The 17,576-nt window shown below is 38.7% G+C and overlaps 1 protein-coding gene across 2 annotated transcripts in view; it reads right to left on the bottom strand.

Annotated features, from left to right (window-relative positions):
* FBN1 (fibrillin 1) overlaps nt 1-17,576 on the bottom strand; it is a 241,102-nt gene that overhangs the window by 19,906 nt on the left and 203,620 nt on the right. For both annotated transcript variants that reach the window (XM_012442316.2, XM_064365642.1), the window contains 9 exons: nt 16,959-17,087; nt 16,206-16,325; nt 13,109-13,234; nt 9,117-9,266; nt 8,674-8,739; nt 8,313-8,429; nt 6,273-6,392; nt 4,561-4,683; nt 2,359-2,490 (listed from right to left, as the gene is read on the bottom strand). In XM_012442316.2, coding sequence (XP_012297739.2) covers nt 2,359-2,490; nt 4,561-4,683; nt 6,273-6,392; nt 8,313-8,429; nt 8,674-8,739; nt 9,117-9,266; nt 13,109-13,234; nt 16,206-16,325; nt 16,959-17,087 — 1,083 coding nt within the window. The remainder of the gene's footprint in view (nt 1-2,358; nt 2,491-4,560; nt 4,684-6,272; nt 6,393-8,312; nt 8,430-8,673; nt 8,740-9,116; nt 9,267-13,108; nt 13,235-16,205; nt 16,326-16,958; nt 17,088-17,576) is intronic.

Genomic DNA, 17,576 nt, shown 5'->3' on the forward strand with positions numbered 1-17,576 from the left:
GACCAAAACCAAGCAGAGTCATTGACTATTTTATAGCGGATAGAGTGCCTTCCTCTTCCCTCTCTCTCATCCTTCCTTCTTAGTTTTTGAATCACTAATCTGTTCACATGGCTAAAAATTTAAAAGGTATAAAAGGGACTTCATTCATTCATAACTGTTTGCTTTCACTGAAGGACTGAAAACAGAGTTATCTGAATCTTTCCTAGAAGAATAGATTATCTTCCTTCTTTCCTATATAGTTTGTAAATAGCTTATCTCTTCACGTGGTTCAAAATTAAAAAGGGACGAAAGGGGATTCAGCAAAAGTACCCCCTTTGTTCCCTATTTCCCAGACACCAAACTCCCCTTCTGAAAAGCAACCAGTGCTGGGGCCAATTTCTAATGTATCCTTCCAGAGATGGATTATGCATATAAAAGCAAGCAGGCCGGGCACAGTGGCTCATGCCTGTAATCCCAGCACTTTGGGAGGCCGAGGCGGGTGGATCACGAGGTCAAGAGATCGAGACCATCCTGGTCAACATGGTGAAACTCCATCTCTACTAAAAATACAAAAAATTAGCTGGGCACGGTGGTGTGCGCCTGTAGTCCCAGCTACTCAGGAGGCTGAGGCAGGAGAATTGCCTGAACCCAGGAGGCAGAGGTTGCAGTTAGCCGAGATCGCACCTTTGCACTCCAGCCTGGGTAACAAGAGCGAAACTCTGTCTCAAAAAAAAAAAAAAAAAAAAGCAAGCACATACGTAATGTATGTATGTGTGTGTGCACTTCCGCCCTTTTAAAAGCATAACTGATAGCATTTTATATACTTAAACATAGATGGTAGCATTTTACGCACAATTACATTTTTCACTTAGTAAAAATTAAATTTCTTCATATTAGGACATAAAGAGGTCTCCCAAAGGGTTATTTCCAGTGAAGGAGGGAAAAATGTGAATATCAGCATATGAAAGAAATATTTTAATACACATTAGAATCATGTCTATAATGGTCAATGCTGATCTGGGGGAGTTTGTCTAGATTAATCTTCAGATTCAACATAAGTTGTGTTTATTGTAGTATTTCAATAATATTAAATCATAAACCACAATTCAGTTTTCTAGGTTTAAAAAAACATTAAAATATGTACAGGTTCTTAGAATTATCTGATTGTTATTTAGAGAGATCATAAATAATTTGCTGAAGTGCTTCCCATCTTTGGAGAATAGTTCAGGGTCCCTGAACCAGAGCTCTCACTAGGAGAGGCAGGAAGTTGGACGGTGACATCCAGAACAATGTTAAAACAGGTTCAAAACCCCAATGCCCAAGCCACCCACAGACCAACTCAATCAGAATATCTGAGGTTGGACTGGAGCTCTCCAAGTGTTTCCAAAGCTTTCCAAAGCTGAGGTTGAGAATCACTGAGCCAGGAGAATCCAGTGTGTGATAATTAATCTACATATTTTCTTTCTCTGTGCTTTTAGAGTCTTTCTTTAATTACTGCTTCAATCTGTATTGTATAGAGTAAAAGGGCAATGGGATTCTTAATCTTCATCACTGACAACATAAAATACATCTTTATAATGCTACTTATTTTTAAAAGGAAAGAGAATGCATGTGAGAATGTTTTAATAATTTTCTCCTGTAATTACTGTCTAAGCAGAGGTCATGAGTCATATGGTCTCTGTTGCAACTACTTGGCTCTGCCACTGTGGTATGAAAGCAGCCACGGACAATATGCAAATTAATGGTTACATCTATGTTTAATAAAACTTTATTTATTAAAAAAACATACAATGGGCTGGCAGGCTGGAACTGGCCTGTAGGCTCTAGTAGTTGCCAACTCCTGATCTAAAGCTGAAGTTCTCAATGTTGGATCCACATTAGTATCAGCTGAGAGCTTTAAAAAAATATCAGTGCCTGGATGCTACTGACCAGATTTTCTGGAGGTAGATCCCAGTGGTTTTGAGATAATCCTGGTTCAGAGGTATGAACCAGGATTATTTGCTACCAGGACTCTGACATTTATACTCAATGTCAGGGTCCTGGTAGCAAAGTTAAATCGATAGGGAGGCATTCCAATGTGATGGGGAGAAGTAACCCCCCAATTAACAAAAACTATGGAAAGTAAAGAAGGGGAAGAGAGAAAAGGCATGCTGTTCAAATACTGGCAGCAAACGTGTCAAGAAAGAGAGAAAGGCCAGTTGAGAGGGAGAATGACTGAGCTCCTGGAATTCACAAATGATCAAGAGGCAAGGGCACCGCCATGAAGAGTCTTGACATGAGGTAAGTGAACACAGTGTCACAAGAACTCAGAGCCCAGGTTCCTTCTACCCACTGTCACTTCTGGCACACTCAAAGCTCCTTCCACAGGGATCCTCTTACCTACACAGCCTTCTCCATCAGGTCTCCGCTGATACCCGGGTCCACATATGCACATGTATGTGCCAATGAGGTTCTTGCATTCCATTTGTTTTTCAGTACAGTCATGTTTTCCCTCCTCACACTCATCCTCGTCTGTAAAAAATGTATAATTGCAAATTTGTCAAAAAAATGCATATATCTGCCTGACTTTTAAAACACAAAATGTTAGTTAGTAACCAGTTTTCATCTATGTTATTTCAGTATTGGCCGTATTTCCTTCTGCTGTGTTGAGTATGATCTCTAAAGAATGGAATCTTCTAACTACCTTTGAACTTGAAGAAATTGCTCCCTAATCAATTGACAACCTCTTCAAGAAGCATGATTTTAATCATGCCTTTTCTCTCTTCTCTTCCTTTTTTATTTTTATTTATTTTTGAGATGGAGTCTCTCTCTGTTGCCCAGGTAGGAATGCAGTGGCCCGATCTTGGCTCACTTCAACCTCTGCCTCCCGGGTTCCAGTGATTCTCATATCTCAGCGTCCCCAGTATCTGGGATTACAGGCATACACCACCAAGCCTGGCTAATTTTTTTTTTTTTCTGTATTTTCAGTAGAGACAGGGTTTTACTATATTGTCCAGGCTCGTCTCAAACTCCTGGCCTCAAGTGTTCCACTCACCTCAGCCTCCCAAAGTGCTGGGATTACAGGTGTGACCCACCATGTCTGGTCGTCCCTTTCTTTACTTTTTATACTCCTTTGTTGAAGCATGATTTCTAATTCTTTTTGACTAATTTAACTAAAAGGGCCTCATATAATTATAATATAATGGATATATCTTAATATAACAACTATAGCATCATAATCAATATATAATGCAATAATTATAACAGTACAATCATATAATAGAGTAACAAATCAAAGCTTACATTATGCAATAATTATAATAACACAATATATTATTATTTTTTGAGATGGAGTCTTACTGCATCATCCAGGCAGGCAGGAGTGCATTGGCACCATCTTGACTCACTGCAACCTCCGCCTCCTGTGTTCAAGCTACTTTCCTGCCTCAGCCTCCTGAGTAGCTGGGATTACAAGAATGCACCATCATGCCCAACTAAGTTTTGCATTTTTAGTAGAGACAGGGTTTCACCATGTTGGCCAGACTGGTCTTGAACACTTGACCTCAGGTGATCCACCCACCTTGGCCTCCCAAAGTGCTGGGATTATAGGTGTGCGCTACCATGCCTGGCCAATATAATATGATTTTTATATGATAATGTTAATAAATAGGATACAATAGTAGAATGACTATTATGTAATAAAAGCTTTGGTTTTTATGCTTTAATAAAAAGCCGAACATCTACAGATATCTTATTTTCTACTGGTTCTTCACTCCTTCATTGCCTTTTCTGGACTTGGTTGGGCCTTCCTCAGTCTTTACTTTCTGTCCCATTGCATTTCTTTCTTTCCCTTTTACATAGTCTGAGGTGAGAAATTTGATATTTATTCTGCATATGATTAGGACCTTTCATTTAGGAACTCTCCTCACCCTTAAGCAAAATTGTATTTACATCATCTTGAGAGAACAGGTGTTTGTTCATTTAAGATCTTGAAAGGAGCAAATCAGAGCTCTTCAAGGGCAAACTCTATGATTACTGAAGTTTGTTAAATAGAGCCTAGTTCAGTGCTTAGGAAATTGCAGGTGTTCAGGAGGTATTTTTAATGGAGATGGTTTAGCAAAGTAGATTTCATGTGTTACCTCATTCTTAAAATAGAATATCCTTTAGTGTTCTCAGAGCATTATATATATATATCTGTGTGTGTGTGTGTGTGTGGGTCTGTGTATAAAACCACCATAGCACTTATCACACTGTATTATGATACCTTATTTGTATCTATCTCAGTTTCTTCATATTGGGTTTTTTGAATGTGGGGAAATGTCTTTTTCTTTATATTCCCACATCCTGTAGAAATACCAGCATGTTGTGAGTATGCAATGCACAGTGAGACCTAATAAAGGATCTGCAGTGCAGTCCTCAACTTGGCTTGATGATGCTTCCAGCTACGATTTAGGGGAAAACATGGCAGTGATGACCCCCATATTGTCCCATGGACTATTTATATTCCCCTATTCACAGCCCTCCCCTACTAATGGGAGCTCTGAGGGACATCTCCCCTCACAGAGTTTCCTGGCTTAGATGACCTTGAACACGATGACTCACCTTTGCACATCCTACGGTCTTCTCTGAGAACATATCCCACAGGACATTTGCATTCATATGATCCATAAGTGTTCACACATCGGAAGGCACAGAGCAGAGGATTCTGGGCACATTCGTTTATATCTGCAACAGAAGAAAGTAAGAAAAGGAGGGATCATGGACAGCAACAAAAGGAAACCTACCAATTGAACAAAAACTCTCAAACTTTCACCAATAGTTACAATGCTTCATTGTCATAAATATGGATGCATAAAGCGGTCTCCTATTTCCAGGCAATTATAAAAGGGGTGATTATTTCATAGTTGTATAAGTAGGGTGACCATCCATCCTGGTTCTCCCAGCACAGTCCTAGTTTATGTTTGTTATCCTGGTATAATTATTAATGATTATTTAGGTGGATGGGAAACTACAGGCCACCTACATATGAGGGACTTTTCTGAAATTCTGGCTTTGAAGGCTCAGGTTGACCATTTGCCACTCCCTACAGTGACACGGCATGGGAATCCGTTTTCTTCCATTCCGCCAAAACAGCTGTGGTCAGAACAGAAACCAACTCCTCCAATATTCTTAACCACCTCTCTCCCCCCAAACAAAGAGGCTCCTGTGAAATAGCCATTCTTCTGCCCAAGCAAATAGTGTTACAGATCATTTTATACTGACAGAGACACTTGGTTTACACAGATGTCCATGTTGAAACCTTAAATAGATGAGAATGAGTTTACCATTAATGGAAAAAAAAAAGTGATTTCTGCGGAATGCAGAGTTTGGAACCATCAGAATGTGTTTTGGAAAAGCAGGGTTAAAATAGACCATCTCAACTATCATGTTGCTCCCAAAGCCCAGTGCTGACTGAGAACATGAGTGAGAGCCCAGATCATGACTTAGTCACAACCTTTACAGATTTACCACAACTCTGACAATGGGCATGGATGGGTCATATCTGCGGAAGAACTCTCTTTGCACCAACTTTATCCTCTGCCTTTACTTCTCTTTCATTCTTTCCTTAGGCCAGTGAATCCCTACTTGAGAGTGTATCAGATCACCTAGAGGGCTGCTGGGCCCCACCCCACTCTCCGAGTTTCTGATTTAGGAGGTCTTGGATGAGACTTGAAAATGTCCATTTCTAGTAAGTTCCCAGGTGATGCTGATACAGCTGCTCTTGGGAACCACCGTTTAAGAGCCACTGCTCTAGCCACTTCCTCCCCTTTCCTTCTTCCTATACATTCTACCAGGCTTATGGATGGACACTTTTCAGATGCTTATATAGTATAGGCACCCGCTTTTGCTGTGATTGCCTCCAGATGGCTACAGGACGTTGGTGGTTATCTCAGTGTGCAGTGCTTCTAGAAACAGAAAAGAAGAGAAAAAGAAAGGGAGCATGAGAGACAAACAGAAGGGGAAAGTGAGAATAAGAAAGAAGGTAGTAAACAACACAGGGGCATCTAAAAATAAATAGCAGGGAGACGCCAACGAGAACTCTCTGAGATCCAGTGTAGATGCATGCGCCATGAGCACACAGCCACATCTTTCTTGGATATCTCCCTTTCCCTGCAGAGAAGAGGCCACCAAAGAAGAATGATCAAACGGCCCGTCAGGCCTAGATGATCTTTATTACATACACCCTCAGTAGTATTTAATATTAAGACTTGTAATCAACTAACTGTTCCCATGATCAGTACATGTAATCAACTGTTCTCGTTTAAGAGACGTACCTTCACATGTCATCATTGGACCTGGCTCAAATCCCTCCTCACAGGTGCATTCGAAACCTCCAATCACATTCTTGCAGGTTCCATTTCCACAAGGATTGCCCACGGAACATTCATCAGTATCTGCAAGCAAGCAAGTATGTCCAAAACATGATGAACTGAGATAATACCTTTCATTCTATCAGAGTATTTTGAACTGTAATTTTTTTTTTTTTTGAGACAGAGTGCAGAGGCATGATCTTGGCTCACCGTAACCCCTGCCTCTTAGGTTCAAGTGATTCTCATGATAGGTATGAGCCACCATGCCCAGCTTAATGTATAATGTTTAATTTTCATTCTGTTCTTGCAACAAAGGAGTGTGCATGTCTTATTATCCCAGGTTTACAGCCATGAAATTTGGCTTGCTCAGTGACAATGACAGTGAGGATGACGGTGCCTGGACATCTAGCCCTTACAGTGCTCTTCTCCACGGGTTTCCCCAGTCTCCTGCATTATAAGCTAAATATTCTACTTGGAGCAGATGCTCTAAGGGTTAAAAAAAAAAAAAAAGCCTCCTACAACCCGTCAAAAGTTTCTGCTTGTTTAAAGCTAGAAATACATCTCCAGTTTGGCCTTACATTACATCACTCCCCAAGAAGCCTTAAACGTGATGGATTTTTGCCAGATATAAAATAAAAGACTAAACTTAAACAAAAGACCAGAGGTTAAGTAAAATTAATATATTGAATAAAATCAAGATTCAAGTAGATTTTTTTGATTCTGTTGAACCCAGATGGCTTAAATTAGGCAGAGGAATGGCTAGAAAATAGATGTTTAGGTTATGATCACTCTAAAACACAAGCAGAGAGAACAAGTCTTACCAAAGACAGACAGACAGACAGACAGACAGACACATATATGCCTTCTAACCCATCCACCTAGAATACTCACTGTTCTTATTCTGACACATCCTTTGGGGAGAATATCACCCCTTGGCAAAGAAATAATTTTGAGAAATAACATTGACATTTGAGCTATCTACGGCACAAAAGAGTAATGGCTCTTGTCAAGGGTTGTATCTTCTGCTGAGGTTCTTAAGTCAAAAGGGGAGGCAAGAGCCTAAGGTGGGCGCTCCTAGGTGAAGAGGCTTATTTCGTATGCACATATTAGCACGAACTGAAGAGGCCAAGAAGAAAACATTGAAAATTTGCTTCTGCTTTACTATCACATTAAATCACATTGCACTGTCAAGAATATTACTTCTCTTTCAAGGTAATAAAAATCCCAGTATCACTGATCTTTAGAGCTACAAAGGTAATTAGAAATGTTATTTTACTTGCATGATATTACATTCTAAGGCCTAGAAAAGCTAAAATCTTGCTTAAACTTCCACAGCCAGAGCTGGAGCTGAAATCTTCATGACCTGATTTCATGTATGGAAAGAGTACTTCCTAATTCACACAGACACACTCTCAGCATTTGTGCTAGTATTAATTAGGTTACATTGAATTGCTTTGCAATTCTTAGATAACTAAATATAATACTTGGATTTAACTTAGAGTTAGTGTTGATTAAGGGTCAAAGGCCAGCCATTGGAGTCATTATTTGACATTTTAAAAACAGTTACAACAAGAAGATTGTATACTGGGGATATAACTTTCATGTTACTAAATGTAAACGAATCCAGATAAAATTTTTATTTAGTAATGGAATGAGATTATGACATTGCTATTAACAATTTTTTAAAAATTTCACCAAGACTTTCATTATGATGTTGTCTTTTCTATTATTTCTTATGACATGTCAAGTGTCTGCCTTCCCCATTAGACTGTAAGGCCCATGCAAGGAAGGAACCTGTCTTCTTGGTTCAGTGCTGCAGCTCCAGAGCCTGCACAATGCCTGGCTCCTGATGGTGGCTCACTAGTATTTTAAATGATACATGAGTGGATGGATAAAGCTTACTTCAGTGCCATCTCGGTACCTATATTCATGGCTATACAGTGAATGCTGTAGAGCTTAATTTCTAATTTGTAAAATTCCAATGGAAGAGAACTTATTACTCACCCACACATTCGTTCCCTGCTAGAATATAACCAAAGGGACACTCGCAGCGATAGGAGCCATCTGTATTGATGCACTGCCCATGTTTACAGACATCGGGTTCTTTGCATTCATCCATATCTTAAGCAAGAAAAAAAAATAGTGAATAACAAGGTATTTTTGAAACACAAAGATAAACTATGATCACTTCAGTGTTTAATCAATAGAATATCTAATATTATAATGCAATAATATTGTTATATAATGAAGTGGTAAAACAGTAACACTTCATTTTCCAAGATAGATGGAGAGAAATAAGAATAACTGAAGAAGAAGCTGGTTGAGAATACTGAGAAATGCTGAGAATCCAGCACAGGCAACTGACCAACTGCTGAATCATCAGGTCCCACGATGATCCCACTTCCGTAAGGACAGATCTGGCGGAAGGCCTCTGTGGTGGAGACACTCATTAATAGATACAACAATAGCAATTCGTTACAAGCTTCTCCATAAGTATTTTGAGGCAGCCAAATTACCACATGCTGTGCATATTGATAAATGACGGACAAGACAAGCCCAGAAAACAGAGGAAGTTAACAAGACTCCCTAAGATGTTGTGCCTACTCCCTGGGCATCTATGATTCATGACATAATTAAAAAGAAAATTACTACCGAGCTCCTGAGATAAAATAATTTTTAATGAACATTCTAATTAGACTTACAATTAAATTAAACTGTCTTACTGTCTTTAAGGCCTACAATCTTACTTATAGCGTGGCCAGTCTGCACCTTCAATGGCCCAAAGAGAAATGCAGATGACAGACATACCATCAGGTTCAGTGGGGCACAGTTCGCAGGGGTCTCCCCAGCCTTCTCCCTTCAACGCACAGCAGCATTCCTGCTTGGAGTGATTTCTGGATTTGGGTGATGAACACTTTCCTCCTTCAAACTTCGCATAACAGTAGCTCATTCGCAAATCTGCAGCATAAATTGATGACAACCTTCAATTGCTTTCCTACTGAGTCTTTATTGTATGATAGTGAAAAAAGAACAACCCACTGTAGTATATGTGTTCTCCTTATGTGATTATCATAGTAACTGAGCTGAGATTGTTAAAGTCAGGGGCATCTTTTGTATAGTGAGATCTGATGAACAACCCTGTAACCTTAAATTTATTACTCCTCATTTTAGTCACTATTTCAAAGGAACCTGCTTTGAATCCAATAAAATCCCAAACTGACAGTTTTCAAAATTGACACCTGTCAGTGACTTCAGGATTGGAAAATCCACAGATGGAATCATTCGAAAGATTCCTTCATTGAGAGCTCTGCTTGCAAGATCATGCTTGGTGAGCACACTAGAGTAAGAGAATCCTCTTAGTTCTAATATGTACTGTGATATCACACTTTGTTATTTATTCTGTGTCCCCTAAACTCTGGAACCAAAATAAAATCCCAGATCGCAGGCACAGAGCAAATACAGAAGTGGCAACTTTGTAGATGGGCAAAAATACAACACAAGGGTTGGTCAGTGAAGCAGATACTTTTAGAGATGCTGGCTACAAAATCCAAGTGGGACTTTTTGCAGATTTTACACACACACACACACACACATACATACACAGAGCTGTATCAATGTTAAATTTTTAAAAGAAGCTTTTTTAGCTCAACACAGAGAGGGAAGGAAGAGGAGGGCAGGGCTGTGGATGAGTAGGAGCAGAATAGTCTTTCTTTGAAAGAATATTTCTTCAATATTGATTATTGCTTGTTGACTCCAACAAAAAAGATGGGATCTACTTCCTACAAAATTCTCCAACACTGCTTGACATAATTTTGGAAATGGGCTTTTCCATTTCTTACAGAACAAACTCGGTGACTCTAAATAAAGAGTGAGCTCATCCAGAGGTATGGAATGTGTTTTCCCTCAAACTTGACTTCTTAAAGCCTCGCAAAACTCCTCTCATTACACCACAATCTTCAGGTTTAAAAGAAATGCTTTCATACCCATATTGTACTATTCTTTCTTTATATCTGACCACCTCTGTCTTTTTCATTCACTTCCATCACTGTTTTTCAACCCTAGAAAGCATACTATCATAACCACCTAAGCGCTTCTGTTAAAACAATTTTATTTCATGACAAAGAAGACAATGTAGGAATAACAGAGTGCCAGAGATAACAAAGGAAAGGTTTTTGTGAATTAAAGTTTTAAATCTATCTATCTATCTATCAATCATCTATCAATCAATCAATCATATTAGTTTATCAAGTTCAGGTAGCCTCCCCAATGAAGTTGCTCAGTCTTTCATGGCTACCAACTCATCCAAATAAATCATCTCTCCAATTTCTATTCCACACCCCACCTGTTGTGGCTAAGACCTGGCAAGCACCTTTCAATGATTATCCTTCTGAAGATCAAAAGCAATAAAAGTCAGTTCTTGCCCTGCAGCATCTCTGCCACCCAAATAGTTGCTTTGCTGAGAAACTTCAAGATGGAACAAATTCTCATTTCTTGGAGAACACCTTTTGATCTCTTTTATTCTTCAAGTTCTTTGTCACATATAATGTTTTGTATTTCTCAGTCTTGTTTTTATTATTTATGCCTCCAACTACCTTAAGATATAATTCAGTGACTACTCACAAAAACGTCTCAACACATATATGAAAACTTAACTCTCTGCTTTGTCTTCCAGTTTGTAGTGTTTCTTTAAATATGTATATTCTAATATTGGTGTGTTAAAATACTCATTCTCTTTTCCTTTAATCGCTGATCTTGTCCCAGACCCCAGCTCTATCTCCCCCACACCACTCCACTCCACCCTGAAAAAAGAAATCTTGGCATTAGACAGAGACTCAAACGCATGAAGTTCTGAGTCAGCCTAAGCGGCAAATTCCCTTCGTTGAACTTTGCAAGTGGGAGTGGCTCAATTACACCTGTGATCTTTACTGCCAGGATCTGTCCACCGGAGTCCCATGACATTCACTTTTTTAAAAACATTATCCACAGTACTGTCGAATTTTCTCAGTTCATGGGCAATAGAAGTCTGACTCTTAATTTGTCATATTAAAAGAAAAACCTAGCTCTCAATGACCTGGCTCTAGCAAAATCTGTGCTCTGTAAGAGATTTACTTTTTAGCTTGTGGTGATTCTCTAAATTGGTTTATTAACCAAGGGTGCCTCACGTTGGGTAAGAGAGCTGTACTCGCCCACATACTTTAACTAGGACTCGCTGGGATGCCTGTTTACAAGTCCATCTGCAAATAGCCCTTAATGACCTCGAAATTTCATCAGAACTACAAAAGTCACTTTCCCTGCTTGCATTCCTCAGTTCTGGCTCTGCCTCCTGGAGCTGAGCATGTGGCAGGGCTGCTCACAGCTGGGCTGATTCTTCCTGCAGTGTTAGCTTGCTCTGTGATGGGCCAGTGCAAATTGAATTAATAGCCTAGGAGTTTCCTCTGGCCTGCCACATCGGCAGATTCACACCTGGTTTCTCACTGCTTTCTTTCCAATTTCAGGCCAAGCCAAAGGCACACAAAAACAAGGGAGTAGGAGTTAGAATTTATCTGGCTGGTCTGTACCACACAGAATATCTGTTCGAATGAAGCACCACCCTGAAATCCACGCAGACCACTGACAACTACCAACAAGCTGAAACCAAGTGGAGAATTCTCAACCCGCTCTCCTTCTTACTTCCAAAATAACTAGTTGAAAAGTTAAAAGGTACTCAGACCATTAGAATAACAAGAGTCTACAAAGGACTCAAACTAACAAAGCTTTGTCACATATTCAGTAAGACTGGTTGGGCAGATATTATTGTTGTTTAAAATGAGGAAACTGAGCTTCCAAAAGATTAAATGGCTTGCTCTAGGCTACATATGGCAGGGCTGGGACCCCAAAACCAGTATTTTGAATCTTAAATGATATCCAGTGCCTCTTCCATATTTGGTAATATGGAAGCAAAAACAAAAAACCATGAAAAAAAAAACCTCAACAACCAAAAAAAAAAAAAAAAAAACCCAACTCAACACCAAAACAACAGTAATAACCAAACAACAGAAGACACAGGTGAAAAAAGAGAAATACATGTGTTTGTTTCATCTCCCTCCACCAGAATTCATGAAACTCGCTTGTGTATGTAGATAGCCATACACAATTGCATTGTTTAGAAAAGTCTAAACAGTTTTCTGATGTAAGCACACACTGTGTTATGCTGAAGTTCAGGATCCTTTTCATTTCTGTTTAAATTGTGAAAGTCAGCTGGCAAACGCTTGAAAATCTTTACTGAAACAGTTGACAAGTATTATTCCTAAAAATGGACCATGGCCCAGCAAGAATCCTGGTCAGTTTAAATTTAGTTTTGTTTTCTTGGAGAATTTGTGATATAAGGGATGGGCACCATATCCTAGAAGCAGATGGGTTAATGTGCAGTTTTTCAGTCTCAAATCTAAGTTTGAACCCACATTTTTCAGCTTATCTCTTCAGAGGTAGGGGTATGTAGTTCAGCTTCCCCCAGGCTTTGCTGTTTCAGTGGCTCAAGGTGCTTCCTCACTGATGGGCCTATCAGCATTTGTGTTCTTAGTGGGAGAGAGAGGTTTAAGTGTCAGTACAGTTGTATAAGCAACCATAACTTGATGGATGAGTTTTTAACCTTAAACGTGAAAATGAACCTTCTGACATATGGTTATCATTAGACCTCTGGGGGAGTGAAAACTCTCCATTTTCTTGTTCACAAAGAAACAGAGCTTTGCCATGTTTGAAAAATAAGACCACAACAAATAAACATGGAGCAATGAAACCCTAAAGTCTTCAGAGACACTTACCTTGGCACCTTCTTCCAGTGGAGGACAAGGAAAACCCTTCTGGACACAGACATTTGAAGCTGCCTTCAGTGTTACTGCATGTGCCCAGGGCACAAATTTCTGGCTCTTCAACACACTCATCAATATCTAAAAGAATCACATGAGTCAAACAAAGTCAAAACAAGATGGAGACACATCAGGTACCAAATACACAATGTGGACGTACAACGGGCAACTGAGTTTCCAGACTCTTACAATAATAAAGGTATTTTTCTGTACCATAATGCTGTGGACTGGACTTGTAGGTTGTCAGGACTTTTAAAAAATTAGTTTTGACAATTATTGATATAAAATAGAATGTACAACTGCCTTCTAAGGGGTGCAGTGACAAACCTCTCTTACCCAGACTGAGTTGCCTGGCTAACTAGAAAAGTCAGAGTAATTTCATACGACCCTAGGCCAGGAAAGAAGCATGAAACTGTTGAGTCATACTGCACCATTGTTCTGAGACTTTAAGCACATTGATAGTGTGTTACTCAGTGTGAGATCTAGGCCTTGGAACCAAATTGATTCCCCTTCAACCATCCACAGAACTTTTCCCAATACCCCCTGCTAGAACCCTAAAACTGAATTTTACAAGAACAGCAAGACTCATGACAATAAGCATAATCCTGTGAAGTGCAAACTAAAGATATCAGAGAAGATGAGGCTCCTAACTGATTTGTGGGTCAATCTTTCTAAAGACACAAAAATACCTTTCTTGTACAGGCTTTTTCTTGCATCATATAGATAATAGGAAACTGGGACACTTAGGATTGTGGCATGTTTTCTTTAGTATATGATACATCTTAGCTCCTGTACTGGGGTAGTTAAGAGTAGCCAACATCAAGTTTGAATGGCTTGAGTAACCATATGTCCTAGTTTGCCTGGGACAGTCCCAGCTTATGTCAGTTGGCCTGACTTTATTGTTAATAGTGCCCTTTTCTACTTTCAGAATTGGCTTGGTTTGGTCAATATGATTACCTATGGAAAAAGTACGTCCACTCTACTCCAAACTCAAACTCACTCATCTTTCCTCCTGACTTTCAGTAGGAATTTGTAGTGAACAAAGTGGTAAGTCTTAATTTTGAGCCACGCTACTTTTATTTTTATTTATTATTATTATTATTATTATTATTTTTGAGACAGAGTCTCCCTCTGTTGCCCAGGATCAAGTGCAATGGTGCGATCTCGGCTCACTACAACCTTTGCCTCCCAGGTTCAAGTGATTCTCCTGCCTCAGCCTCCTGAGTAGCTGGGATTACAGGCACGTGCCACCACGCCTGGCTAATTTTTTTATTTTTAGTAGAGATGGGGTCTCACCAAGTTGGTCAGGCTGGTCTCGAACTCCTGACCTTGTGATCTGCCCACCTTGGCCTCCCAAAGTGCTGGGATTATAGGCATGAGCCACTGCGCCTGGCCGAGCCATGCTACTTTTATGGGATTTTTTTTTCAACAAAACATCAAATATCCTTGTATCCTGGGGCTCTTTATTTTCACATTTGTGTGAAGGTTTCTACCCACACCAAAATGTGTTTGCATTATACAACTTCGTTCTCAAGAGGCCCAACTAAGGAAAAGTTGAGAAATTAACTCTATTATTTTGATTTACTATTGTAAATACCACACAATATATATTCTGCAAATGTGCAATGCCAAGTGATTTTCTTTCTGATCATGCCAGGTTATTGGGTTGCGTGTATACCTGTGTCATGTTCCCTGTGGTTTATTAATGAATCTGAGCTCCTATTCATGATTGAATTACTCCATTCTCACACTCCTTCCACCCCCATACTCAACCTTTTCTTAATAGAAAAGTTAACTTTTGTAAAAATGCTCAATTTTGGGGGGTTGTTTTTAATTATTATTACTATGACCATTTCTGTTATGGTAGAAATTAGCCTGTACGTGCCAACTTATTGGGATAGGGCCAAATATTGTAGAATGGGCACATTCATTGACTGACTGTGCAGTCATTTTTCTTTCTTTATATCTTAATTCTGTCCATTTTAGGGAACTTATGCACTGATAATAGAGTAAATTTTTAATAAAAGTAAAATAACATGCTTAAAAATTTGCATCTAGACAATTTCAATAAGGTGTTTCCATTTAAAATATCACCACTTGATTATTATTTAAACTGAATATATAATAAAATTTCTAATTGATGATATTAAAAATAGAGAACATTCTCATTGTGGATTAGATGCAGACCTTTTTAAAGTCAGGGGCGTGAACTAGGTGACTTCTTGAAAATCCTTTCAACCTTACTTATTTATGAAATTCTAGCAATTAATATTCTTCACTTAATGCTATGACATATTTGTTGAACTTAAAGGAATGCCCTTTGGAGGCTAAGGAGTGAGGATCATTTGAGGCCAGGAGTTTGAGATCAGCCTGGCAACATAGACAGGCCCCATCTCTACAAAGAAGTAAAAAATCAGCCAGGTATGGTGGCACATGCCTGTAGTCCTAGCTACTCCAGAGGCTGAGACAGGAGGGTCACCTGAATACAGGAGTTCAAGGTTACAGTGAGCTATGCTTGTGCCACTCTACTCCAACCTGGTGACAGAGTAAGATCCTATCTGTATTTTTTTAAAAAAGGAATATTATAAAGCTTGCTGAGAATTTATTTCAAATAACACATTTCCACTGCTCTATAGGAAAGAACAAAATAGACAAATGACATAACCACATTCATCCAACCTTGAATGTGGTCATTTAAAGATTTTAACTGGAATCAGGAGCTTTTTTAGTTGCAAAGGATTGCCACTTAAAAAAAAAATCTAATGGAAGTGGGACACAGCATTCTTACCAACTGTGTAAAAGCACAGTGAAAAAGACTCAGGATCATATGATCAGTCATATGCACAGAGCAAAATAACTTCATTAGAGATTAGCATGAGAATTAGTGCTTCTTGTCTTGCCAGAAGGATGAGACAATGTCATACCCTACGCCCTTGGATTTGTTTCTGATAAAGTATTCCAAAATGAAGACATCATCACAAAAACTCTCATTTTGGTAAGCCCAGCGCAGTTCCCGATACTCCTCATTTGCTAACATTGATAGCCTTCCTACCTTCACACTTGTCATTTTGAAGACTGTATCCAGGTGGGCAAATGCATCTGTAGGACCCATCCAAGTTTTGACAGGTACCTGGTGCACATTTTCCTGGTTCTAGAAGACATTCATTGACATCTGCAAAGAAAAGGGAAAAAGAAGAAGTTCCCATTGGCGTGACTTCCATCAAACAATTAAAATTGAAAAAAGCTAGAATAAGTCAAAGAAATACGTAAAGCAAATTAAAGTTCATAAAATTCCACCATGAAGAAAAATAAGTGACAATAAAAACAAGCTTTACCAGCTTTCAAAAGTATACAGAATAATACCATATTTTATTTTACCTGCCACAAATTAAATATTTCCAGAAAACTGTAGCATGTCAAAGTCAGTGAGTATATAAAGACTTTAAGGATACCTAAAATATATGAGAGCTTACTACAAAAGTATTTTACAGAAAAAAATATAAGGGAAATCATAATTGCTTACAGAGCAATTTAACAATTTCACTGTTTAACAGTATTCTCTGTGAGTACAACAGCTTAATTTTTAAAATAAGGGAAAAAGTGATTTTATACACATACACACACACACACACTTACATGTATATATGTTTAAATAAAAACAAAGCCTTTATAGGGAGGATTAATATAATCCTATTTTGACTTTTCCTCCAGGTTTCCAGAAAGAAGCATTAGAATAGAGACTGCATGATTCATTGATTGGTCTCTGGAAGCATTCTTTCCAGGTCTTTCCAAGCCCTGTACTTACCCACACAGGTCCTCCCATCTGGAGCCACCTCATAGCCATCATTGCACTGACACTGGAAAGACCCGACTGTATTAATGCATTGGCCATTTCTGCAAAGATTCCCGTTTCCACTTGCACATTCATCAACATCTGCAGAAAAACCCCAACAATCCTTTAATATATTCCAAAGATGTCATAATCCCAGCAATAATCAAAACTTTTAAAGGAAAAGATACTTTTTTCTGAATTCTAGTGGCCTTTCTTGGCCAAGCCAAACAAGACATTCTAATGAAGATCTAGTTGGCAGCAACAGAACTGGCTTTAAGCACCTATGCACATTTAACAATAAGATTACATTATTATATTTAAATTTACATGACAATTTACATTTAAATTTCCCATCCGTTTTACCTTGATTTTCCTTTAGATTTTATTTTTAAGTTTAAGATTTAAAAATTTTTAGATTTAAAAAATAAAATCCTAGTACACAATTCGCAATTAGAAATATTTAAATTAGCCTATAGTACAATAAAATTTAAAAGTTTGGTTTATTACTCTTGCCTCATATGTTTTAGAAGGGAGATTTTGTAGATTCCATGATTTATTTAAAAGAGGCTGCAGCAAAACATCTAGACCAGA

Source organism: Aotus nancymaae, unplaced genomic scaffold, assembly GCF_030222135.1.
Source record: "Aotus nancymaae isolate 86718 unplaced genomic scaffold, 86718_ANA_hifiasm-v0.15.2.pri h1tg000062l, whole genome shotgun sequence".
Taxonomy (NCBI): Eukaryota; Metazoa; Chordata; class Mammalia; order Primates; family Aotidae; genus Aotus; species Aotus nancymaae.